Here is a 27,068-nt window from a genome sequence, read left to right as displayed (position 1 = left end):
CTGCCAGGTCTGGCCCCTTGGCCCTGTCTGCAGCGATAAATCTTATCTTTTTATTTTGTGGCTTCGTAGATACCTTGAGGCCAGGATCAGAGTCCTGTGGCCTTTCACCAGCCTCCGGCTCAGGCTAGGACTGTTGGCATGCCACCAAAAGCTATCTTAGGTGTATAGAGTAGAATCCTCTGTTAGCTGGTGGGCTCTATACCTGTGTAGAAGTCCCAGCCCAGCAGGTCTGGGACTGGATGGCACATTAAACAATCCCCACCTGGCAAAACATCCATACATGCTGTCATTCTTCAGAACGCTGATCAGAGAGGAAGCTGAGATGTGTCCAGAGCTGATGCAAACACCCTGCTGGCCTCACAGCTCAGTCACGCCCCACGCCCCCCCCCCGGGCCCCACCATTTAAAGCTTCATCAAGGTCTGTGTTGGCAACTGAGTATTTTTAACAGGCACATGGCCCAGCAGGAAGTGCCACCTGGCACCTGCTCCTCCCCTACAGACATCCTTCCTTTTTTGAGCTTCCCCGGGGTTAACCAGTTCACTGTGGCTGGATCTCCCCAAGCACACCAACTGCTGAGCACTGGCCCTGAACTTCACAGACAAAGGCTTCTCTTAGTTCCCGGGACACCCTGTGTGAACATTTCCAGTCACATCTTCTCGCTTGGCATGATTGTACCCACATTACCAGAGTTGACAAAAGATCATAATACAATCAGGAAGTTGAAAAGCCTTTATATATCCAAAATTGGAGAAGAAGCAGGAGTTTCACAGTTAAACCTGAATAGTGTGTGGAACCAACAACAGCACAAGTACAAAGTAGCCTTTGTAGCATCTCTGCCTCAGAGGATAACCTAGAGGTTATGGCAGCCATCCCCTTAGTCAAGAGAATGGCATAGCTTGGTAGAGAGAAAAAGTCATGAACTTGAAAGCTTAGATGTGCCTGCCAGTACTCAGCTGCATGGCCTCAGGGAAATGACCTGGAGCTAACTTGGTTCTAGGCTGGGTCTCTGTCTCGTTGAATTCTAGTTGACTTACACAGTTTTGTTTGGTTTGTTCTTCAGGCATACTTACACAGCCTTTAAGATCCCGACTGTGTAGGCAGGTGACCTGGGTTCAAGTTCTGGCTCCGTTAACTGTCGGTGTGAACTTGGGCAGGGTACTTGATGCTCTATAACTGTCTCCTCTGTGTGAGTGGGGTGGGCAGAGCTCACAGCTCATCCACTGTCATGTGATCTGAATGAGGTAACAAGTGCTTTTCAAAATAGCAGTTGGCACCCAGTAAAAGCTATATGAGTTCGCTGATATTTTTAGTTGGTTTTTCCCCCCTTCTGGATTTGTGGGTTTTGCAGGAAACCTGCAAAATACAGCAATTCCATGCCACCTTTGGCAGATGGCAGCAGTCTCTGACCCTTCAGAGAGGCCATGTGCCCTGCCTTCCGTTTCTTGTAGTCCTCCATACACACATCCTCCATAGGCGCCCCCTCTACCTCTTCAGCACTTAAGCACAGCCTATCTCCATTTGGTTGTAGGCTATGCAAGAAAATACACATCCATTTGACAGCGCGGATGGTTTGGATAAGCCGATCCACCAGCAACCCATTAGATTCTCAGTCATGGGTCCCTCCTGATCTGTCTACCTGGCTTGTGCAATGGGGAACATGGGTTTGTGACAGGAAGTCACTGCTTTACAGTGGCTTCTGTCTCCACTCACAGCTGCCTTGTAGCTCTGAGCATGATGCCAGCCTCATTTTTTTTCTCTTCCCTCTTTGACTAGAGGAGTGAAGTCCTCCTGACTAGGACCAGCCTGCCTGGGAGGCTTTCTTTGCTTTGGTGTCTTCAGGCTCAGAGCTACAGTGAAACTCAAAAATAGCTGCCCAAGGCATACTTGGTAGCTGTACACACACACACACACACACACACACACACACACACACACATATGCATACAGAAAGAGAGAGAGAGAGAGAGAGAGAGAGAGAGAGAGAGAGAGAGAGAGAGAGACCCATTATTCACCAAACCCAGATCAAAGGACAAAGAGCTACTTCCCATACCACAGGACTTGGGAGCCCCAGAGCTGGGGCTGTTGGGGCTGCTCTGCTGAACCCCGACTCTCTGGCTCTAAATCTCACAGGCAGGGTGTCTGATCTTAGGATTCCCTGCAGCTAATATATTCCAAATTCCTGGAGTTGTCTTTTTCTTTAATAGAAACACCAGACTAGCTGGCACTCTGGCTAGTCAGGACTGCAATGAACAGGTGGACAGTAGGGTTTTGAGAAGCTACATGGGTCCCCAGAATCATGGGTCACCTACACCAAGCCAGCCAACAGCCAGACAACAAGGACTGTCTTGGAGTCACATTTGAGTGGACAGAGAGGGTCAGCCACTCCTCCCTCTTTATAAAGGGAAGCCTGTGTATCAGGCCTCCAAGAGAAAGCATCCAGTAGTGAGGAGGTGACCAGCTCCAAGCAAGGCTACTCTTGCTTCTCTGCTTTTCAGCCCTGGCTCTCTGCAACTGCCAACACCCTGGATGTCTCTTCCCAGGCTACAGTTTCAGGAAAGTCTGGGTAAACAACAATGTTATTCTTCCCTGTCTGCAGCATGGCAGATCCCAGGTTTGGTTTTTACTGCTGTGAACAGACACCATGACCAAGGCAAGTCTTACAAGGACAACATTTAACTGGGGCTGGCATACAGGTTCAGAGGTTCAGTCCATTATCATCAAGGCTGGAACATGGCAGCACTCAGACAGGCATAGTGCAGGGGGAGCTGAGAGTTCTACATCTTGTTTGGAAGACAAACAGAAGAAGACTGGCTTCCAGACAGCTAGAATGAGGGTCTTAAAGTCCACACCCACAGTGACACACTTCCTCCAACAAGGCCACACCTCCTAATAACACCACCCCCTGGACCAAGCATATTCAGACCACCCCTAAAGGTCACTGGGAAACTACACTCAGCACCATCTAAGAGTGGACAGCAGTCTGTATGGCAGCTGGGTACTCAGAAGATCATCACTGGGCAGTCTTGACCCTGTCAGTCAAACTCTTTGGGCTTTGGCTTCCTTTTTTTGTACAAGGACAAAGGACTAGGGACTGGGCAGGAAGGTGGATAGTGTTTAGTCTATAAAGTGCTTTGCATTCTCAAGGATTGAAGATGGACTGGTCCTAAGGGAGAGAGGTCACTAGCAAGCTCTAGTAAAATCCAGAGGTCAGACTCAAATCCTTCTGGCCTCTACTCTGTGCTTATATTCATTTTCATTAAGTTATATTATATGCCTGTAACATAGACAGTTAAGACTGAAAGTTTGAGGCTTGCCTGGGCTATATAGTAAGACTACATAAGGCAGAAAACAGAAAGGGGGACTGTTTGTTGAGAGGAACCAGCCAGAGCAGGTAGATGGGCACAGGGTATATGGGGTAGGGGAAACGAAGTCTGATGAAACAAAAGTGTGCCGTGCTGAAGCCCATTACTCTGTATGCTACGTTAAAATTCAATGTAAAAAACTGGAAGAAACCTCTCTTCTGGGCTGGAGAGAAGGCTCAAAGGTTAACAGCACTGTCTGCTCTTTCAGAGGTCCTGAGTTCAATTCCCAGCAACCACATGGTGACTCACAACCATCTGTAATGGGATCTGGTGCCCTCTTCTGGCCTGCAGGCATACATGCTGGTAGAATGCTGTATACATAATAAAATAAATCTTTTTTTAAAAACTGGAAGGAAAGAAGGCAGGGACGGAGGGAGGGAGGGAGGGAGGGAGGGAGGAAGGAAGGAAGGAAGGAAGGAAGGAAGGAAGGAAGGAAGGAAGGAAGGAAGGAAGGAAGGAAGGAAGGAAGGGCATGTTCATTCATGCTTGTGCATGTTGGAGGAGCCTTCAGCATTAGATGAAACTTGTGCTTGAGGGCTCATGGGGTGGGCAAATTAGTGCAGAGCCTGATCCCAGCGTACGTGAACCACTGTCCTGGCTACTGTTCTGACCTGTAACTAATGAGCATTTACTGAGCTCTTGCTGGGCATCAGGTACACACTAGACTCTGAGGATGCTCCACTGAACATGGCTGACTGGTAGGAGGGGCCTGACTTAAACACGGTGGATGCTGGGCTCAGGAAGAGGAAGGACCAGCCCACATTGACAGAAAGATGTTCCACAAAGCTACAGTCTCAGCCTTCCAAGAGTTGAAGCAAGTCGTTGGGTCAAACTGTGTGTTCAACCAGAGCTGTCTCTTCAAAGTCCCTGAGCCTTCAGTAACCATCCTCAGGCCCTCCACGATCTACAACTCTGCTGCACTGCCCCTTTCTACGCCTTCTCTCCTGGGCTTCCAAAACTCAGCCCTGTCCTTTGGTTCAAGTATGCTGGGATCAGGTCAAACGGGCATTTTTTCTGCACACCTCTCCCCTGGGCCTGCCACAGCATCCCTGAGTGGCCTGCCATTCTCTCACCCAGCCACCCTGCTCTTCACAGATCTACAAAACCCTGCATCCATAGGTCCCAGCTATGTGCTAGATGTTTCTATGTATCTTTCTTATCTATATCTTACACATAGTTATTTAAATGAGGGGCCCCATTGCCTCACCCCCAGCCTGTGAATGGTCTTAAGAACAAGGCCAGTGGAAACTTAAGATGTCTGTTTCTCCCTCATCCTGACCCCTCCTCTATGCAGACAGCTGCCAAGGATTGTAGAATTTACCCCCAGAATACCCCCAATTTCCTGCCGTAGTACTTCCCCAGTCTAAGTGGATAGTTGCCTCTTGTTGAGATTTCGTTTATCTGCAGTGCAACAAACAGAATCTTCAATCAGATCTGGAGTCTTTAAACTGCCCCATGATCAATCTTGCGGTCTACATGACCTGCGTGGTCTCCTTTCTTCTCCTTGCCAACTTCCCAGACCTTTTAACACACCTCTTCTTTGTCCTTGCTAAGAACCCTCCCTTCTGCTTGCCACCCTCCCTACCACGCCTAGCCACCTGCTGGCCAGTAGATGGCGCCCGGCTTCTATAGTACATGGCCAGGTGGTCTAGGATGAAAACCTCTCTGCAGAAACCCTCTGTCCTTAATGTGATGTGGAGGGAGACTTGGGGAGGTCAGCGAGTGGTCGAGATGGGCTGACTTAGAACCACTTCCTGGTTGCCATGGGCATAGTAAAGCCCATGTGGGTGAAGGCCAGAATGACTGAGGGGCTGTGTGAGGAGCAGGAGTGTGACACGGAAGAATCTCATGGACCCACTGAAAACCTCCATGGCCAACTGGAGGTTTGTAGCAGGTGACAGAGAGCCTACGGCACAAAGTCATCGTCATCACTGGGAAAGAGTGCCTGTCTCAACTTACTTCCCTTGAAGACTGCATCCCAGGGGCACAAGGAAGGCATGAGAATGAAGGCAAAATTCTCACCCCTGTGTTTGTGTTTGTACATAGATTACTCTGGGAGTGCCCTTTTGCTGCCCCCCAAGGTCTGCAGTCCTTTTTTTTTTTTTTTTGACACAAGATATAGATTAGGGGAGAGGGAGAGGGAGAGGGAGAGGGAGAGGGAGAGTGAGAGGGAGAGGGAGAGAGAGAGAGAGAGAGAGAGAGAGAGAGAGAGAGAGAGAGAGAGAGAGAGAATATGGATAAAAAGAATGGCAGGTAGATGGATGGATGGATAGATAGATAGATAGATAGATAGATGTGTGGAGTGTAACTGTAGGGTGGGAGTGTGATAGTGGAGGTGTGTGCACTTGAAGAATGCGTGGCTGTGGGTGTGAGTGTGAGGCTGACAGGATGGGCGGGGTGTGACTGTGAGTGAATGTGAGGGGTGTATGGTTGGTGGTGTGAATTGTGAGTGCTGGTGAGAGATGTGTGGTGCTGGCTGTAATGGCGTGAAGGTGCCTAGGAGTGTTTGGGGGTGTATGACTGTGGGCACGAGGAGTGTGTGATTGCTTGTGTGAGGTGTGAGTGTATAGGCATGGGTGTGTGAGGAGTGTGTGGTTGTGGGTGTGTAGGCATGACTTATGAGATAAACCTCCAGCTACTGCCCATAGCTCCCTATCTGAGAGCTCCTCTTCTGAGCCCACCTGGTCATGTCTCTCAGTCTGAGCAGTCCTGAGTCCTAGGTGCTGTTTTCTCTCTGCCATCCTTCCACCTGCCCCCGCCAGTGAGAGCAGATGACAAGCTCTTGCTGAGGGCATTGGGGAGACACGTCCCCATCTGTCTTGTAGTGGTTCCTGGCTTCTAAGGTAGAACGCTACCTCCTGGATCTCCCAGAACTGTTTCTCCTGCTGTTCCTCATGCCTCCAATGTGGGATAAGGAAGAGAGCTCAGAGACCCTGGTTCAGTCTGTACCCAGGAAAGCAATGGTGCCTCCTGTTCCTCCCTCACACCTGTCTGGGTGGCTTCCTGATTGGCCACCTTCTCCTTTGGGGGAGATAACTACATCAAGACTTTCTGAACCCACCAGATGTTTAAAAACTGACATGGAGGCTTACTTATTTATATTATAGCTTAGGCCTTTAGCTTGGGCTACCTCACAGCTAGTTCATGTAATGTAATCCTGTAATCCTAGCCCACCCCACCCTAGTGCTTTACCCCTCCCTCAGTCCTGGTCACCTCTGTGTCCTGCTGGCAAATCCCCCACTCCTGATTTCATCTCCCAGAGACTCTTTCTCAGTCTGAAAGTTCTGCCCTTCCCTTTTCTGCCTAGCTATTGGCCACCTGATCTTTATTAAGCCAATCAACACGTGAGGAAGAGAGTTTGCAAAATTCTGAGGCAGGTAATGATCCATAAGAATAGCAATGCCCAAATCCAGCCAGTACTCACCTCTGAGAGCACAGCAATCAATAATCAGATATACCGAGACAACCACACAATGCACCCCAACAGATGACAGCTTAGTGTGGGGAGGTGCAGGTTCTGGTCCAGTCTTTTCTGACTTGGTGCTCTTCGGTGAGTGTCTCATCCTCTCTGAACCTGTTTAGCTCTTCCTTGCGAGGCAATGGTGACTTACTTCAGGTGAAGGGCTTGATGAATGGCAGCGGCTATTACTTTATGAGTTTCTCTCTCTCAGTGGCTCTGGTGGCCTCCAGTGGCCATTCTCTGTGGCAGAGCCATGGCAGCAGCTGGCTATGGGAAGGCAGCCAGCAGCCAGCAGCCAGCAGCCAGCGGGGAATTTGCCACTTTCATGTCCTTTCCTTTCCTGCCTTGAAAAAAAAAATTGGCTCCTGTGGATCTGGGGAAAGGGAAGACACCATCCCATGTATCTGACACTGCAGGAGTCCTTGGTGGCTCCTTAGGGCAACTGAGTCTCTTTCAGCTCTGTAGTCCTCTATAGCACATGTTCTCTGCAGTATCCACACCTGGCTGGATGCAGCTAGTCTTCTGAGGTAGGACTCTGCCTGCCTCCTCGCCTTTTTTTTTTTTTTTTTTTTTTTTCTTTACATGACACCTGTTGCTCACAGGTACAAATCAAACGAAGAGTATATATATGTGCGAGGCCGCGGCCGAGGGAAATATGTTTGTGAGGAATGTGGAATTCGCTGCAAGAAGCCCAGCATGCTGAAGAAACACATCCGCACCCACACTGACGTCCGGCCCTATGTGTGCAAGCACTGTCACTTTGCTTTTAAAACCAAAGGTAAGAGACAGTCAGCTGGGGCACTGCCCTGCCCATGGCAGGGATCCCCCCCTGGGGGAGCCCCAGCACAGAGCCCTCTGCCTGAGGGGCTGAAGTATCCCCACATCCTGAACTCCCATCCACTTGGTACCATGGCAAAGCAGTGGCTCCAGACTGGTCAGTGATGCCTGCAGCTGCCACAGTCACACAAGTTCCTGCCCATATTTTGCAGACTCTTAAGTTCACACTCAGTAGACGCCATCACCCCTTCCTCTGCATGTCTTCCATGAATCTGATGACCTCTGGCATGCACACTTGTCACACTCACTCTTGCACTAGGGAATCCATTCCATTTGGAACCACGTGACACACTTGCATGTTCACTTTTCTCTATTCCTCCTCACCACACCCAGCATTCTCTGATCCACCCCTCTTCTCTGCAGCATTCAGCATAGGGTCCAGCTGCAACCTACTCCCACCTGTATCTTGAGAGCCTACCACTTCAGCCTCCAGCCTTACCCCACATCAGAGTCAGAGCAGGGTCTGGCAGTCATCTGTGAAAGGAAGGACTGGCTGTTGAGTGCGTGCATCTCAGAGAGCAATGATGGGCGATAGTGGCCTGGGCCTGCTATAGTCTTGAGGCCCTGGTGGGACAGACAAGCAAGGTTTTTGAATGGGGCTCTTCCCTTGCTGGGGGATCCTGTAGCTTGCTTGCAGAGAAAGATGGTGGGCCTTGCAAGGAAGCTGGAGATGAGCACCCCAGGTGGTTTTGCCTCTCACACTTTGTAGATGCCTATGTTTGGACGTGAGGATCCTGTCTTCTCTTCTGAGTTAACTAGAGGAGGAGCCACAGGGGGCTCCAGAGACAGAACTCAAGGCAGACTTTGGTTTTCCTCTTGTTCTTTCTTCTGAATCACAGGGGCAGGGCTACAGCTGAGGACAGGAGGGAGCTAAGTCCTCTAGGCTCCTGTTACCTTCTGCTCTTGCCACACTGGGTCAGGAGTTGCTTGTCATATTCCAGGCCCAATGGCCTCTTTTCTGGCATGTTCCACCACTCATTTCTTTCTGCTAGCAGACCCTGCTCTCCTCTGTCTCCTCACCATCATCTTCCAGCTGAGCACATAGTTTCCCACCATGATCTGGGAATGGATGGAGACACCATCTCCTTTTCCTGGTCCTCTTCCTTAGCATCTCAGAAACAGTATCTCAGAAGGTGCTGGGAAGGCAGTTAGACGGAAGTCTGACCAAAAGCAGCCCAGCTTAGCACGTGTGGGTCCTCTGTCCCATGCCCCACCACCAGTCTCTCCTCTTCTGGACTTTTGTGGAAGAGAGATTGGAATCACCCACTGGCAACGTAAACAAGGAAACCCTTAACTTTGAAAGTGGAAAACTTGACTGGACCAGAAGAGATCCTGAAAGCCCATCACCCTCTGTCCCAAGGACACAATGCCTTCATCTTCCTCCCTCCACTGGCTGAGGTGACCTCTGGATGACCACAGTGCTCTTCAGGTATGCTGAGGGATTGCATTGTTCTGCCCTCAGCATAAAGGGCCCTGAGGAAGCCTCCCCTCTGAGCTGCCCACAGTGCACATGCATCTGGCCCCAATCCCCTGAGAAACTCCTACATAGCACCGTAGCACCGTGGCCTCACTCTGGAAGGTCTGTTTGAGGTGGCAGTTTATCCTCTGGGAACTTTCCCTGGGTCTCTCTCTCTCTCTCTCTCTCTCTCTCTCTCTCTCTCTCTCTCTCTCTCTCTCTCTCTGAGCCTCTGAGCCACCCAGAGATCCAGAGGGTCCTGAGAGTACATCCTGGGAACTATGGCCTTCACATTTCCAGAGGTACAGGGAGTACCTTCAGGAGACTGGGTTTTGTTCTTGGCCAGGAGCAAGCTAAGCTCTTCCTCCTCTGGGCCTCTGAGCCAGGGACAGGAAAAGTAAGTCTGAAACATGGAATCTCATACCTCATGCCCAGCACAGAACAGGCAGAGGTGATAATACATGAGAACAGAGATTCCTCTTAGGCATGAAGGGAGGCAGGAGGCCAGAGCACCTGGCTTTCCTTGGAGCCACATCTCTAAAGCCCTGTCACCCATCAGTTCTGATGATCTGAGCACCTCCTCTCCTCTCAGGACCTGTCTGCCTGCCTCCTAGCCAGGTCTTGCCCTAGAGTTCTGGTTCCAGCCAGGACGTAAGGCTGGGCCTGGCAGCCTTCGATCCCTTGTCTACACCACCTGGCAATGCCTGTGCCAGCAGATTCTTCTTGTCTGTCTCTGTCTGCCTGTTTGTGTCTTGTCTCTGTGTCTGTCACACACTGAGGTGGCAGTTTGGCCTCTGGGAACTCTTTGAGAAGGGTCTCAGTGCAGGGCAGGAGGAGGTAGCAGGCTATCCCTAGGCAGGAGGAGGTAGCAGGCTATCCCTAGGAGGGTCTCTTTCCTCTTTTTAGATTCTTCCTAGAGGCCACAGGGTGGCTGAGCCATGGACAAGCCCTTTCACTGATCGCCTAGGAGACAGAAATGGTAGCTGTGGGCATGCCTTTGTTCAGCCCAGGAGACGAGGTGATTGTCCAGTGCTCTTGCTAGAATCAGCTTCTCTTCCAGACAACTTGCTCTTCCAGCCACCCATCCATCCTCCACTTCAGATGCCAGGCTGGGTTGTCCATGGGGGCTGGGTTGACTAAGAAAACATTGGCTGGGCAAGCCTCCTCCCTGTAGCTTCTACAGGATGTTTGCAGGGGCAGGACAGGCCTTTGGGGGTTGGGCTCCCTCCTGCCTCTTCAGAGAGCTGCTGAGGTTCCTACTCAAGGGTGAGAGCATCCTGTGATCACCCCCCCCCAACCCCCCATCCAGTACAGTGCCTGGCAGAGTCAGAGCCAGAGAGACCACTTGCTGGTAGAGTGGTTACCTACCATTCACAAGGCCCTGGGTTGCATCCCAAGCACAATATTAAATAAAAGAGACTGTCATGGGGGTGGAGTTGCTCTGGGCCAGCCATAGTTCACTCCTGAGTGCTTTGTCTTAAGATCTTCCTAGTAGTCCCACACGGTAAGTATCTAAAGAAACAGAAAATGGGACCCTACAGAGTAAGAAACATTGAAAAGCTTGCTCAAGAGAACATAGCTAGCAGTACAGAGCCCAGACCTACCCCAGGCCCCCCTCCACCAGGCCATCTAGCTACAAAACCACTACAAGGCCAGCTGCATCAGAGGATCCCAAGACCTGAGTCTAGTCAGAGCTTGACACTAGCCAACGCTGTGGTTCTGGGCCAATTGCTTCATTTACTGGTTTACAGGAGCCCTGCCAGTACCCAGGACAGTCAAGAATCTTACCCAATGATGTCATCAACACCTGAGCCCAGAGTTAGGTCAGAAAGAGAGGAACTGAGCCTAGTGGGTTGAATGACGTGGTCTGTGAAGTCTCACCCAACACTTTGCTTCTGTGGTGCATTTCTTGGGAGACTACAAATACTGCCCTCTGTGTCTAGCATGGTTGAATAGAAATCTCATCTCTCTGGGTATAATGTGTATGGCAAATGACACCAGTGTGAGCAACTCTCATGTCCTCTGTGACTGAGGGACCCAAGGACTGGAACCTTAGGACAGTTGGGATCTCTGTTCCACAGCTCTCTGGTCTCACCTCCTGCCTACTCACTCAGACAATGAACATGAAGGGCATGCGACTGGATGCAGGAGGGAGGCCCAAGCTGGGCAGGGTAGAGTGGGGTGATGAGTGGGAAGAGAAAAGAAGTTAGCTCCTCTCCAGTCTCAGTCACCATATTCACCCAACCTCAGGAATCTCACTTGCACTCCCCCAGCAGCCTCAGCGAAACATGTTTCTGAGCGGCGATGACTCTTGGTTAGGCTATGTTCATCTGTCTGTCCATCGCTCTTCCCATCAGCCCCATCTCCTGTCCAGTCATCCAACAGTGTCCCCTTCTCCCCCACACACACAGGTTTTCTTGCCCTCCCATCTGTCTGCCCACCCATTCTCCTTTTCTACATTCCCGCGTGTGGACATCCAGTCTTCCATTCATGTAGCCGCCCATTCTTCCATCTGCTCACACGCCAACTTCCCCTCGTTCCTCTGTTCATTTTTCTCTATGGTTCTTGCCTCCTCTGCCTGCCTGCCATTGGTTTCTCCTCCAGTGTCCCATCCATCCATCATCTAACTCCTATCTTTCTCTCCGTGTTCCTTCATATAGTTATGCATCCATCCATCCCCTAGTCCCCCTGTTTGCTCATTTCCAGAGACTTCATCTTTCTATTCTACCCACTTCCGTCCATCCATTCAAACTTGGCGATTTAAAGCTCATGAGACAGTGTACCTGACCTGGGAGCTTCCGACATGTTATAGTATCAGCCACTTGGAAACACAACAATCCTCAGAGCACAACCCAAAGGAACTTCATGTGGTGTCTGTCTGTGTTCTCTGGGGACAGGACAGGGAGCTTGGCCTCTCCTCCCTGAACCTGCTGTCCACAAAGCTCATCCACAAAGCCCTGCAGCCTGCCACGTGTGTGCCATGGAGAACCCGACACTGTTGCTGTTGTTGTTGTTGTTACCCTGGCCCCAGGAGCTCCAGCTCCAGCTCCTCAGCCTGTGGGACCAGGCCTACAACTGGGTCAGCATCTCAGGGCTTCATAGAGCCTTGGACAACCCATTCCCAAAGCACTCTTTCTGCACTGTGCCCTGGCCACAGAAAGGAGACTTTCCTGAGACAATCCCAGCCTGGATCCCAGAGCCTGTGGGGCTCATGTCCCTTCCCTGCACACCTCACTGCTCCTGCAAGAAACCATGCCCTGCTTTCTCTGCCTAGACCCTAAGGTTTGGCCTTATGGGTGATCTAGTAGTATACTCGGTCAGAAGGATGTCTCAGCCCCCAGCTACTATGTTAGTCATGGGAACCCCATGTCACTCCAGCTTTTAAGATTGCAAATTATCTTATCTGAGTGTGCCACCAGCTCCCGGGCCCAAACATAACACAGAAGCAGGAAAAAAGAAAAAAGAAAGAAAGAAAGAAAAAGAAACTGTACCTGAGTGGTTTTTCAATTTCTCTGTGTTTTAACCAGCGTCTCCAGTTCTTAATACACCCTGTCCCCTCCCAGCCGCATGCCCTCCCCACCCCAGCCTGTGTTTTACCTTCTGTAGCAGTTACGGTTGCATAGTGTGTCTAGACACTAGGGCACAGGATGCCTTGGCCCCTCCCCAGCCCTTGGCACTTGTTAAGGAGCTACGGGCTGGCAGCTGTGTGTTGCCTCCATGTGCCCTGGCCCTCTGTGCCCGCTCCCTGCCACCAGGCCATGAGTCTGTTCTCATTTCTTTCCAGGGAATCTGACTAAGCACATGAAGTCGAAAGCCCACAGCAAAAAGTGCCAAGAGACGGGGGTGCTGGAGGAGCTGGAAGCCGAAGAAGGTACTGCGCCAACCTCCTCTCTCCCTAACTCCCTCTCCACTTTCCATCTCTCCCCCTTACCCCGGCCCTCCCCCCTTTCCAGCCATCCTCATTTCTACAACTGTTCCCCTTCCTCTCCTACCCTCCCTTACTTCCACACCCTCCCCTTTAGTTTGCTGAACAACTGGGAAGCGCAAATGTCAAATTCCTAAGATGCTCCAGTGTCACACGGCCAGTCCCGGTCCAGTATAACCTAGTGTTCCAGTGGAAGCCAGCACCTGTGAGAGCTCAGGCAGTGCTTGCTGACACACGAGCCCATGAGTAACTACAGGCAACACAGAGCACCAGTGTGTGCCAGCCTCATTCTAAACGCGTGCCCTGAGTTGTCTTAGCAGTACCTGGAAGCCTCTTCTAGCCGCCTACCACATAGCCTCTGGGGCTGTGAGTGTCACTGAGACAGGCGAAGCTAGATCCCACAGGTTCATCCTTTCCCAGCCCTGACACATCATTACAACCTGGCTATGGTCCTCCAGCATCAGAGGCAAGCTAGAGGCAGTCTGATAGCAGAGAGGGCAGGGGATGGGGTAAGGAGGGAGGCCAGGCAGGAGGCCAGATGGGCTGTGGCAGATGGATGGGCAGGTCCTTCAGAGGTGACAGACCTTAGCTGCAGATTCTCTGAAGTCGGGATCAGGGCTTAGTGTGATAAGATGAGGAGAGAGGATAGAGAGAAGAAAGGGGGAAGTTGTAGCTTTCATTTTCTGTTTGTGATGCAATCTAACAAGAACTAGATCGAGTTTCTCTTAACATGGAATAAACCAATGTTTACAATTCACTCAAAGCACTGTCTTCACAAACTATAATGTGAGGCCCCCATGTTGTCAAAATGCATGTCAAGCCACTATAGATGGTGTCCTGTCAAGGTCCCTTTTAAAGTCAAAGAAAGGTAAAGCCCGGACATGGGGCCATGAAGGGCCATGAAAGGCAGAGGGCCAACTTGGCTGTCATCTGTCCTCCATCCTTGAGTGTCATGGGGGTGATGCATATGTCCTCTGCCTGTGTGCAGAGAACTCCAGCAGGGGTGTAGGGATGTGATCCAGACCAGACACATGAGCACAGTTCAGGTGAGAAGTGGTCTGATTCCAGATGCATTCAGAAGCTGAGCCCATAGATGGTCCTTCTACATCACAGAGGGCAGAGGAGAGGAGGGGAAAGGGCCAGGGAGGGCTCCAAGCTTTGTAACCTAAGAAACTGGAAGGATGGAATTGTTACTTCATGTGCTGAGGCAGACCCAGGGACAGACATTAGAAACTGGCGCATCCTAAACATACAGTTGGTAGTAGGAACTGCCATGAAAAGCACCAAGCCAGGATGTCAGCGGCTCCTGGGGAGCATTGCTGGGGAGTAGGTTGTGAGCCACCGCCACCATGTGGCCAGTCTTGGAAACTGCACCCAGAAGGTCTGTCCAGTGCCTTCCACTGGCTTTGAGACAATAATGGCAGAAAAGCCCCATATGGAATATCAGGAAGGGGAGGTGCAGAGCAGGCAGGGGAATCCTTTAAATACCTGCAGGAACCAGATGTGGAGAGCCTGAAGTAGTGTGGTCTGGAGAGGGCTTCTATCATCCCTGCACTGGGAACTCATACCCAGGGCCTTCACTGTCTCCTCAGTAAAGAAGGGCTTTGGGGCTAGTCCTGATGGATGTCGGGAGATGCTGGCCCGACTCCCTCCTTAGTCAGGACCCTGCTTCAGCCTTCATCTGCAAATGCTAACAGTGCCACCCCAGCCCCCTGCCTACAGGAGGGGAGAAGCAGATGGAGAAGATGGTAGCAAACACAAGAGGACATGAATTAGCCATCACCACACAGCAAGAAGATGGCTGAGAGGAGATTTGGGGCTACATCTGTTTCTCAAATCATAATGTCATTTTGAACTGTAGTATAATTACATGAGGACTGTGAACCTTAGCTCTGACTCGGCCAGGAAATAACTGGATGGTTGTGGGCCATGCTGCAGCCTTCCCTGTGCTTGGGTTCACTGTGTGTGAGTGAGGACTAGGGCTGAGTAAAATCTAAGGCCTGCAGTCAGGGCTTCTGCCAAAGTCCTAGGTCAGCAAAATAAGTGCCTTGAGCTGATGCAAGGCTTTGCCCCTCCCCCACCCCCTGTTCTATCTCCTCCCATTCCCAGCACCCATTCCTCTCAAGGCCTTGTCTTTTGCTCCCATCTGCCCAAAACCCTGCCTTTCCCCTCATGACCCTCCCTCTGCCTGACAGCTCCTTCTCTGCCCACAATTTTCTGTATCCTACAGAATGTTCACATTCTCCACTTTGGTACCTGACCACTGAGGTATGAGCATCACTGTTTCTGGCCTTCCTGGGCATAGTGGAAAGCCAAAGCCGGTACCCCAGGGCTCTGGGCCTACCTTTCTTGACCAGAAGAAACTAGAATATTGGTGCCTGGGTGAGCGATAGGGCTAGGGAACACATTAGGCTGCCTGGAACCAGTTCAAATTGGTCATGTCACAGCAGTCTAGTGATGGGCAACAGAGCACAAACTCTCCAGGTAATCTCCCAGAATGCAGAAGGCTGCCCATTTCAGAGATGCCTCGTTCTATACTGCTGGTGGTGGCACAGCCTCAATCCCATAAGGAGCCAGACCTGGAAGCTGACATTCAGAGTGCTGCCCAAGGCAGGAAGGGCAGAGGTGAGGCCTTCCCTGCAGACTGAGGCCAGCCTAACCCAGCTACTCACAGAGGCTAAACTCTGCCATCTGCCCAAAGCTGCTGAGTAGGCCAGCCTGGTCATGTTGGCATCTGGTTTGCATTTTAACTGACTGTGACTGTCTGCTAAGCCAGCCAGCATGCCCTATCCCAGAGTGATAGATGCCATCAGTAATGAGGTCACAGTGGTTGTAATTCCTTGGGCCCTTGCTGTGCACCAGGCATGTATTATTGTTTTTTCCTCTCAGAGAAGGCCATGCAGTGAGACATCCACTTAACAAAAGGGGAGACTGAGGCACAGCATTATAACTGGCTCATGGTGGAATCCACACTGAGAAACCAGAAAACGCATGATCTCGTTTGCCCCAGTGAAACCCCGGGCCTGCTTCTGCCTTACTTGGGCAGGTTACTTAATCCCCCTTACGTTGGTTTCCTTATCCGCAGCGTGAAGGTAAGAATAGAACCACCAGTTTCCCAGTGATGCCAGGATTCTTTGAGGGCTACATGAATTCACGTACCTAAAGCCCTCAGAGCTGAACTTGTACACTGAGGCGTGAGGTCATTGTGCGCTATTATTTACAGAGTATTCTACCTGCTATGTCACTTGGTCGTCTGCCATATGGCACTATGCCTAGTTGGCAGGCAGTGAAACCAGGCTTAACCTGAAGCAGCTGTAATCTTGAGTCCCCTGTGTTTCCCCCCTCAGGAACCAGTGATGACCTGCTCCAGGACTCAGAGGGGCAAGAAGGCTCTGAGGCTGTGGAGGAGCACCAATTTTCAGACCTGGAGGACTCTGACTCAGACTCAGACCTGGATGAAGATGAGGAAGAGGATGAAGAAGAAGAAAGCCAGGATGAGCTGTCCAGGCCATCCTCAGAGGCAGCTCCACTCTGCCTGCCAGCCACACTACAGGAGGACTCCTCTCCCATTCAGGGCCCTCAGCCTCCAGATACCACTTCTGACGAGGTCCCACAAGGCAGCTCCATCTCAGAAGCCACGCATTTGACAGCCAGCAGTTGTCCCACACCTAGCCGGGGTACCCAAGGCCTTCCCTGGCTGGGACTGACCCCACTGGAGAAAGGCATGAGCTCAGCCCCGAGTCCCAAGGCCACGCCCCCTAGGAGGCCATGGTCCCCAAGCAAAGAAGCAGGCAGCCGCCCCTCACTCACTCGCAAACATTCACTCACCAAAAATGACTCGTCTCCCCAGCGATGTTCACCGGCCCGAGAAGCTCAGGCCTCAGTCAGGAGCACACCTGGTCCCCAGATGGGCCCAGGAAGGGACCTGGGTTCTCACCTCTGTGGGTCTCCAAAACCAGAGCTGTCCCATCATCTCACTCCCTACCCCATAGGAAGAGAAGTGCCCACCGGACTCGAGAGTGCCACAGACACAGGCACCCCCAGATATTCACCCACCAGGAGATGGTCTCTGGGTCAGGCCGAGTCACCGTCACAGACAGTGCTACCAGGGAAGTGGGCCCTGGCTGGGCCCTGCAGCCCCTCAGTGGACAAGAGTGGCCTGGGCTTGGGGCCAGTTCCACGGGCTCTCCTCCAGCCCGTGCCTCTACCTCACACACTTCTCAACAGAAGCCCTGAAACATGCACCTCTGCCTGGGTAAGTCCCTGCTGTGGCCCTCCTAGGGGGTCAGAAGCTGCCCATTCATACCCTCTGTGCCTCAAGACCAGAGCCAGGCCGGAATTCCTGGACATGTAGCAAGCATTTCTTGGGTCCTGGCTGTGCCAGCCAGTTTATTGCACTTAAAGGCACCCTCAGAAGCCCCAAACACGGCTCTGATGCTCACGGGCTCTGGGTTCTAGCCCTAGTGGGCATTGTAGCCTTGGATGTGGATATAACCACTCATGTAATCCCTCAGCCATCCTTCCCTGTCCATGTGTGTCCTTGGAGCAGGTGACAGCTTTCCTAAAATATCAGCCCCATCTCCTTCATGAACACCACAGTCCACAAGCATCCCTGTGGGACCGTGAACATCGTGGCTGAGAGCAGCCTTGCCTCTGTCACCACCGTGCCCTACCACACCACCGCCACTGCCCATCACCCTCCTTGATGCCATCCCATCATCTACACTGCCCCATTCTGCTGCCTTACAGTGTCTGTACCACTACCACACTGCCCCCCACATGGCTGCCACTGCCCACGGCTGCCACTGCCCACAGCTGATACTGTCCCTGTAGACATTTCTTGCTCTGTGCTGTCATGACCCCACAGCATCTCTCCTGGGGAAACACTGACTGAAGAATCTTTCTTGCCTCATTGAACTTCCTGTAGTGGAAGGTTGAGATCCTTGGATGGGAATTCATATGCAAGGGTAAAGTTAGGCCAAGACCATTTAAGAAGGGGAGAGGCAGAAGAGCCAGGGTAGTCCAGGGTGACCACAGAGCCCCCATCCATACCCAGGAGCTGCCTCCTACAGATGCCGGCCAACATATACCTCTAAGTTGCCCAGTAGGAAGTTCCCTAAGCACAGCAGTGGGACTCCTGATCCCAGCCGCACTCACCAGCCTTACACTGTGATCTCAGACCTCCTTGCCCCCTGTACCTCTAGCCCTCAGGCCTACAGGCTCCCAGCATGTAATCCCTGCCTTCTCCCATTTTGTTTTCCAACTCCAGCAGAAGACTGAGTCCCGAAGTCCATCCGCTGGCCCTGCTCCTCTCTTCTCCCGACCGTTCTCTGCCCCTCATGATGTCCATGGTCACCTCCCTAGCCGAAGTGATGAGAACCTCTTCAGCCACCTGCCTCTGCATTCGCAGCACCTGAACCGCGCCTCCTGCTCCCTCATTCCCATTGGTGGGATCCAGATGGTACAGGCCCGGCCAGGAGCCCACCCCACCCTGCTGCCAGGACCCTGTGCGGCCTGGGTCAGTGGCTTCTCAGGGGGTGGCAGTGACCTAACTGGGTCCCGAGAGGCCCAGGAACGCAGCCGCTGGAGTCCCACGGAGAGCCCTTCAGCATCAGTGTCCCCTGTGGCCAAGGTCTCCAAGTTTACACTCTCTTCAGAACTGGAAGAGGAAAGGACTGGCAGAGGCCCAGGAAGACCTCCTGACTGGGAACCTCACAGGGCTGAAGCCCCTGCAGAACCCATGGGTACACACAGCCCCTGCTCCCCACAGCTGCCCCAAAGCCACCAGGTGGCACCATCCTGGAGGGGCCTCTTGGAATCACCACACACACTGGCCAACCTAAAGGCCTCAAGCTTCCCACCACTGGACCGCAGCAGCTCCATGGACTGCCTGGCAGAGACCTCCACTTACTCTCCACCCCGGAGCAGGAACCTCTCTGGAGAACCTAGGACCCGTCAAGGCTCCCCTGAGCTCTTAGGTAGGGGGGAGCTCAGGACACCTCTATTCCTGCCCAAGGATAGTGGCTCCCCAAGCGTCTAGCCTCTCCTGCTACTTCTGCGCCTGGCCTCCAGCGTTCCACAACAGACATTCCCAGTCAACCGCCTGGAGTCATCTTCCTCCCATGGCCATCCTCTCCCATCTGTCCATCTGTCCATCTGTCCGTGCAGCTTCTGCTCAGCCCCATCTGTACTATTTTTCCACATATGCAGTTACCTGTGCCTTTTCTAGACCTTTTGTTGCTTGAAAAAAAAAGAAACAAAACAAATCACACACATCCATAAACAAAACAGAACACATCCATGAGGAGCTCAAGGCTGGGAGTGTGCTCTGGGGACAGGGCTGGAGGAGGGGACTCTACCTCCACCACCACATGCCACACTGGCAGCCATCCCCACCTCAAGGTCCAGGAGAGGGTCTGTTGCACTGAGAGAGAAGAGGAAAAGGAGAGGGAAAATATAACTCAATTTGAAGGCAAGCACTCCTACAGACAAATGCCCAAGATCCCCACGTGGAATACACACAGCTCGTAGCTGCCCCTCTGTTGTCAGAGGGACCAGAATGACACGAACACAGGCAGGAACCAACCCACCTCTCCCCCACTGTACCCAGCCAAGAACACTATCTCTTACCTTACTTTTTGCAAGAATAGGAACAACAAAAAAGGCTACCTTTGCTAGTATCTCAGCTCAGAATAGCAGCAGGGAAGAGAACACTGTGGTGTGGTATTCACTTCCCCTCCCATACCCCACCTCCCCCCAGGGCTAATAAAGGAGCCCGGGTTGCGGCTCCTTTCTCCTATGCTGTAGGTCTCTGCCTCCTGGGCCTGGCAATAGGCTAGCTCTTTTTTTTTTTTTTTTTTTTTTTCCCCAGAAATACCTGCAGGATGAAGGAACCAAGGCCAGACTAGGTGTGGTCCTAATGTGGACCTGTTCTGAGCCTGGGGTTTAGATTCTGTTTCACCTCTGTTCCTGAGGACATGTCATACTTCCTTCATGGCTGGATGAGAGAAGCCAAAGATGGTGTTTGGTACTTTCTCCAGCCTCCTCAGATACTCAGCTGTTAACTTATGGAGGATTTATAAATTTATAAATTGTCCCAAGTCCTCTGAATTTTTCTCGAGTTCCCAAGGCAAAACAAAAACAAAACAAACAACAACAACAAAAACAAGTTGAAATATGGAACTTGACCTGTTGCATGCTTTAAAAAAAAAAAAAGAAAGAAAGAAAGAAAGAAAGTCTTCTGCAACATAGGCTCTATGGCTACCATTTCTAAGACCTTCCAGAAATTAATTCTACCTTGTCAAGGAAAAGAGAGAGAGGGACCATCATGAGGAGGTCACTCTTACAGCCTTGTCCCCAAATGACAAAGCCTGTTCTAGCCATGCTAGATATTGTTGTCACACTATACAAACCAAGGGCCTGTCCCTGGGCATCAGTCTGGGTGTGTAGCTGAAGGCTCACGGGAAGGCTGTGCTGCAAGGCTTTGGGCTGCCTGTATTAGGGCCATCCCTGTCCCTCCAACTCATGCCATACCTGGTCCTTGCTAGATGGGCAAATCAGCCACAGGCCCAATGCCAACCCCAGTCACCTGGTTTCCGTTTGCCTGACTCAGTGCTTCAGACGTAAGCGTCAGTAGGACAGGAGCCTCCTGTGCTGTGTACTGTGCTGCAAGGTGGCATGGGTATCAGGCTGGGAGCCTGCAGATGCTTGACTCGCTCCAAGTCTCCTGCCCACCTGGGAGAAGCTGTCAAGACCAGGCTGGGGCACTGGAAGAAAGACGGTAGAAACTTGGGTGCTGGTCAGCCCAAGCTGGAGGCCCCAGCTCCTCTCCCTTCTGCCTCTCAGCCCTAACCCACAAGCCCCACTGATGCTAAGGTCTGAGTTGGACAAGAGACAGTGCCTCAAACTGGGCTTGATGGCTTTCTAGGCAAGAGCTTCTGGCCACAGACAGAAGGCTAGTCCCTGACCTTGAGATACCCACCTCTCCACTTCACGCTATACCCAAATCAATATCTCCCCTCCCCTCCCCTCCCCTCCCCTCCCCTCCCCTCCCCTCCCCTCCCCTCCCCTCCCCTCTCTCTCTTTTTCCCTTCCTCCTTCTCTTCCTCCTTCTCTTCCTCCTTCTCTGCCTTCTCTTCCTCTTCCTCCTCCTCCTCCTCCTCCTCCTCCTCCTCCTCCTCCTCCTCCTCCTTCTTCTTCTTCTTCTTCCTCTTCTTCTTCCTCTTCTTCTTCCTCTTCTTCTTCCTGTCTCTCTCTCTCTCTCTCTCTCTCTCTCTCTCTCTCTCTCTCTCTCTCTTTCTCTCTCTTCCCTCCCTCCTTACCATGTCTCCTTCAGCAACCTAGTGACAGACAAATGTGACTACAGAATAGCCCCCACAGTTACTGGGCACCCCTGACTCAGGGAAATGGGATGTAGCAAAGGCTAGGAATTGGGGACTTGCCTTTAGGTGACAGGGACAGAATACACAGAGTGAGTCTAGCCACGGCTGGTGCCCTACACATGCCCAGAGGGTTGCAGTGGATGCCACCACCAGGCACAACTCTGAGCTCCTCTTCCAAGCTCTCTCCCTACCCCCACCCCCACCCCAAGAACACGGCCCAGCCTACATGTACCTTCTCCACCTGGAGAAACCTCTCACTCCAGGAATGTGCTCTGGGCTCCTCGTCCACAACTGGCCACTTCTGACTTTGCAGTCTGCCTGTGACACTACTGTCGATGACAGTCTAGTTCAGACATCTGTGTGGGGCCTGCTGACACACACTGGAATAAGATGGCCTTGCCACAGACTGTCTCTGCTCCTCCTTACCTGTGACAGTTGGGGAGGTCTCAAGTCAAATCAGTCCTCTGTGGGTGGTAGTTCCAAGCCACTCATCCCTGAGGCCTGACCCCTAGATGCCCTTCCCTGGGCAACCTCACATCATTCTGAGTACTAACTTAACCCCTTCCACACCAAGGGCAGGCCCATTTCTTCCCACCCCCATCATAGCTGATACTCTGGTCCCAGCCAACAAGACCCTCTGGGGGTTCTGACAGGGGTAGCTACCTATTTTTCCAGACACAAAGTCTCTGCCTGCCCCAGCGGGGAAACCTCTTAAGAGAAATAACTCCCAGTTCCCTTTGGGTGTTGTCTGCCCCTACCTGGCCCAGGAAGAAGGAACATGTCCGAGCTGAAATCTCCTAGTCCTTGCTCCAGCTGACTCTTCCAGGTGAAGTCCTGGGAGACAGATCTGCTCTGCAATGTCTTCTGAGAAAGTTCCCGAAGTCAGTGCCGCCAAATTCGCTTCCGTGTTGTGGTTCTTGTCTGCTTGCCATTCGAAAACCGCTTGGGCACTACTGATCACTGAATGTGGTGATCAAGAAGAAAGGGAACCATGCAGGCAAATGTAAGATACTTACACTCTGTAAGAGAAACCTCTGCCACTGGTTTTTTTTTTTTTTTTTTCTGAAAAGGTGTACGCATTCTGTACCTGAAATCGTCTGTAGAGAGTTTCCACGTTCTTTAATGGCAATACATTCCAAAACTCGTACTGTAGATATGTACAGCAACCGCACTGGAAGGGGGTAGTTTTGCCTGTGGTTTTATTTAAAGTCCAGTTTCTACACTTGTATCTTGCAGTTGTCAGTATGGTATTCATCAGTGCAAAAGGAAAAAAAAAAAAACTCAAACAAAAACAAAAGAAAAAAAGAAAAAAAAAAAGAAATCTACACAGGTCTAAAGCACAGTCTGTTATACAAAAGGAAAGAATCGCTCAGTATTGGTGTGTGTGACCCTTGTTGTAAATCCCATCTGTACTGTGAATGAGACGTTTTTACAAGTATAATAATTGCCTTTATTACAGCTTGGGCTGGGTGTTCAGCCTGAAGATATTTTTAAAAAAAAAAAAATAGCACGTTGGAATAAATTTGAAAATTCCCAACAGAGCCCTGTTGGCCTGGCTCACGGCTTTTCCTCCTCAATTTTAAATTTAGTTTTATGTATGTGTCTGTGTGAGTGTCTGTTGAAAGTACAGGGTGCCCACAGAAGCCCAAAGAGGATACCAGATCTCCTGAAGCTAAAGTTAAAGGTGTTTGTGAGCTGCCCACTGTGGGTGCTGGGAATTGAACCCAGGTCCTCTGAAGAGCAGCAAATGCTCTTAACCACTGAGCCAGCCTCGCCATGGCTTTTCTTGACAAGGACTATAGAATATTAGGATTAGAAGAACACTGGACTCCTAAGCATTCATTTCATTGCATAGTGATCAGTACATGAAGGGGGAATGCTTAGGTCACAGTCACATAGCCTGGGACTTCTTTTCCCTCACATCCAGGCCTGTCAATAAAAGCCTCAGTACACCACCATGGGAGAGAAGTCTGACATCATCCCTAGGGTTACCATGGCAATGTTTTACCTGGCTTTAGACAACAGGAATGGACTCCTCAACAGTTCTGGAACTCGGGAGTCTGAAATCTTCATCTGTGGCTCTGCCATCTCAAACATGCTCATTCTCATTGGTCTTTGAAGCTGAGTAGAACGGGGTTTGGGAGATATCTGAGGTCTGGATGTTGCTGAGTTTGTCCTTCTAGTCTGAGAAGATGTCCTCGACTTCTGGTGGGTACAGACAAGTTGAGGTGTTCCTGGCTTTTAGACAAAATTCTGACTCCTCTACACTCCTATGCCCCCTTCTCAACATGCCCATCACTGAACCTAAGGGCCTACCTTAATCCAGGCTGTTCTCATCTCAAGACTCTTAATTACAACTGCTAAGACCCTTTTTCTAAATAAGGGAACTCAGAAATTCAGGCATTATGACATATGACCACCATTGAGAGCCACGGTTGAATCAGCTATAGGACGGAACCTGAATCTAAATTTGACACAGCCACTGATGGCTGTGTGATCTTGGGAAAGTCATCTAACCTCTCTGTGCCTGTTGGCTCATCTGCAAAATAAGAGGTGATGCTCCAACTCTGAGAGTCATTATGAAGATTTAAAAAGATGATGCATGCAGGGAGGCCACAGATACCTTGAACACGATAGGTCCTCTACAGCTTATTCTGATACTGGGGTAGCCAGGATGGCAAAAAAAAAAAAAAAAAAAAAAAAAAAAAAAAAAAAAAAAAAAAAAAGGTTTCCCATCTTCTATATCAACACAGTGCCCGAGAAGGCTGCCATTGGGTGCAGTGGTGAGCAAGAGAGAGGGCCCACCTTCAGAGAGCTTCTGTCTGAGCTGGCTGTGGGCAGTCACTTTGCCACAGGCTCACCTTCAGCAGTGGCAGAGAGCAAAGGCTCTAGTCTGCAAGGCATCGGAGTATCATGAAAGCTCTCCTAGAAAAGACCCAGCAACAGCAAGGAAACGAAAGCAGGCCAGTGAGCCAAATGACGGCCCTTGAGACAGGCTAGTGACCAACTGGACAGCCCTTGAGACAGCTCAGTTATCCAAGTGATGGCCCTTGGGACAGGTCAGTGAGCCAAGTGGATGGCCCTTGGGACAGGCTAGTGACCAACTGGACAGCCCTTGAGACAGCCCAGTTATCCAAGTGATGGCCCTTGGGACAGGTCAGTGAGCCAAGTGCCCTTGGGACAGGCACTAACCAGAAATTCAGCTCTAAGGACCTAAAGGGGTGGGTTTATTTGGGCAAAGAGGATTAATGCCAACTTACAGAAAAGATGTACCAGCACCATCTCTGGCATGTGGTGGGCCCTTTGCAGACATAATGAGAGCTAGCTGGCAGAGGGTGGGGTGGGTAGGTACTGAAGAACCTTGGAGGCAAAGATGGAAAAGGATGCTTTGTCCTAGACCTGGACACAGGCAGCTGGGCAGTAGCAGAAAAGCTGTGGGAATGGTCTATCGATTTGGGGAAGCAAATGTTGAACATTGTGGCTGGTGAAATAAGAGAGGCCTGGGGTGGGGGAAGGAGACTTGGGAGTCCAGAAAAAGAAGTCAGCATGTCTTAGTGACAGCCACAGATGGTGTTCTGTGAGGGGTTTTCTCAGGCAACTGAGTAGAATTGTCTGAGGAAGCTGCCGATGAAGACAACAAGACCTGAGAAGACCTGAGGGACCATTGAGGGCAGTGAGAGACAGTCCCCAGGAAAGAAGGAAGGTACTTACAAAGCCAGAGGGCTGTGGTCACTGTCTGCTCTGCTGTTGATTCCTGTAATGGCGGTCAACAGCCAGACCATGCTCTCCCAAGCAAGGCTTCTGCCAGCCCACAGCAGAGTCACAGTGAGTGAGGAAGAGAGGAGGTGAAGCTGTGGGCCATCAGGTGGGGATGGAGTTAGCCTGGTGGGTGGTGGGAAGATGTATTAGTTAGCTCTCTAGTGTTGTGACAAACAGCACCATGGCCAGAGGCAACCTGGAGAGGAAAGGGTTTATTTCCTCGTATTGTTTATAGTCCACCAGGAAGAGAAGTCAGGGCAGGAACTCTGAGGCAAGAACTGAAGCAAAGACCATGGAAGAGTGCTGCTTACTGCCATGTTTCCCCACAGCTGGCTCAGCCTGCTGGCTTATATCTCCTGCCCAAGGCTCACACCACAGCAGTGGCTAAGCCCTCCCACATCAGTACCTCACAGACTTGCCTGCAGGGCAAGCCAATGTAAGCTTTTTCTTAATTGAGAGTCCCTCTCCCCATGTGACTAGCTTGTGTTGAGCTGAAAGGAAAAACAAAAAAAAAACAAAAAACTAACCAGACAAAAACCATGGTCACACAGTAGTTGTTTGAATGCAGAAAAGATGGGCTGTAGTCTGCCTTTAGCTGATATTTCAGGATGAGACCTCAGTGAATGGAGCCTGTGGACCGAGGATGCTGAAGAGGCAGAAGCAAGGACGTGAGCATCAGGTGGTGGTTGTGCAGGCAGCAAGTGAGGATCTTCTCTAGTGATGGCAGGGCTGGGGTGGAGATCAGGTCTGGGAGCCAGGGTATACCAGTCAGGACAGGCTCGGCAGTGCTGCCAGAACAAGCATGCCTGGTATCTGTGGCCGAAGGCAGCAAATGCCTCTTCCTTCCCTCACTGTACATTCAGTGGACATGAGCAGAGGAGTTCTGCTCAGCCCAGTGACTTGGAAGACTCAGACTGATGGCTGCTCCCTTCCTGTGTTCCCATGATCCTCAGAAGCTGAGAAAAAGATAGCGCTGGTCTTGTCAACAAATATCCCATCATAAACAGTCTTTGTTATCAACTGGCCTGAATTTAGAATCACCTGGGAGATTGGTGTGGTATATATACATGGGGTGAGTCTATGAGATGTTTCCAAAGAACAGTCACAGAGCAGGGATCCATTCTACATATGAGCACCATTCCATAGCCTAGACAGCATAAAGGCAGGGAAGATGAAGCTGGACGAAGATCGGCATCCCCCTTTTATACTGCCTTCTGGTCCATGATGTGACCGTCCAACTATGCCTTTCCTGCCACAGTGGACTTAGCCCATCAACATCGGGAGCCAAAATAAACCTTTCGTCCCTTGACTGATGACAGATATTCCATCATCTGAACACTGAAGTAACTTAAACACGTCCCTACTACCTGTAAGAACCAGCCATGTCGCCAGGTCTTAGGGAGCTAGGGAACAGCCTCTGAGTCGTACAAGGTTAGGACTTCCCAGAGCCAAAGGAGCAGAGGTCGGGGATGGGATGGGGAGGGGACAGGGACAGTGGGGTCACTCTCAGAGGGGATGCACTTTTACAGGAAGCTAGGGTAGGGGTGACCTCAAGGAAAGCGTGGGAAGCAGGGAGGTCATCCCATGCTGAAATCATAGTGTGCAAGGATAAAGGATGCTAATGGAGCCCAAGAAGATACCCTAAGGGAGGGGTGGGGGAGGGCAAATAGAGACAGCAGGGAAGAGGAGCCCTGCCCAGAAGAGGATGCAACAGGCTCTGTGTCCACAGTCTTGCAAACTCAGCCTGTAGTGCTGACAACTGCCCAGCATGGTGAGTTCAGGTGCCATTCTTAGACAACAACCAAAAGTGGCAATGGTAAGACCAACGCTCACGCAAGGAGGGTGACATGTGCGTGCGTGTAATCCCGACTCTTGTGAGGCCTAGGC

The 27,068-nt window shown here is 51.2% G+C and overlaps 1 protein-coding gene across 1 annotated transcript in view; it reads left to right on the top strand.

Moving 5' to 3' along the window:
• Hivep3 (HIVEP zinc finger 3) overlaps positions 1 to 21,074 on the top strand; it is a 101,258-nt gene extending 80,184 nt beyond the window's left edge. The window contains exons 5-8 of the mRNA XM_034503869.2: positions 7,426 to 7,601; positions 12,901 to 12,987; positions 16,389 to 17,296; positions 18,311 to 21,074. Coding sequence (XP_034359760.1) covers positions 7,426 to 7,601; positions 12,901 to 12,987; positions 16,389 to 17,296; positions 18,311 to 19,081 — 1,942 coding nt within the window. The 3' untranslated portion in view covers positions 19,082 to 21,074. The remainder of the gene's footprint in view (positions 1 to 7,425; positions 7,602 to 12,900; positions 12,988 to 16,388; positions 17,297 to 18,310) is intronic.
• Positions 21,075 to 27,068: the final 5,994 nt, after the last annotated feature.

Source organism: Arvicanthis niloticus, chromosome 5 (genome assembly GCF_011762505.2).
Source record: "Arvicanthis niloticus isolate mArvNil1 chromosome 5, mArvNil1.pat.X, whole genome shotgun sequence".
Lineage (NCBI taxonomy): Eukaryota > Metazoa > Chordata > Mammalia > Rodentia > Muridae > Arvicanthis > Arvicanthis niloticus.
Note: the sequence above shows the minus strand (reverse complement) of the source record. Positions and strands in the feature narration are given on the sequence as shown.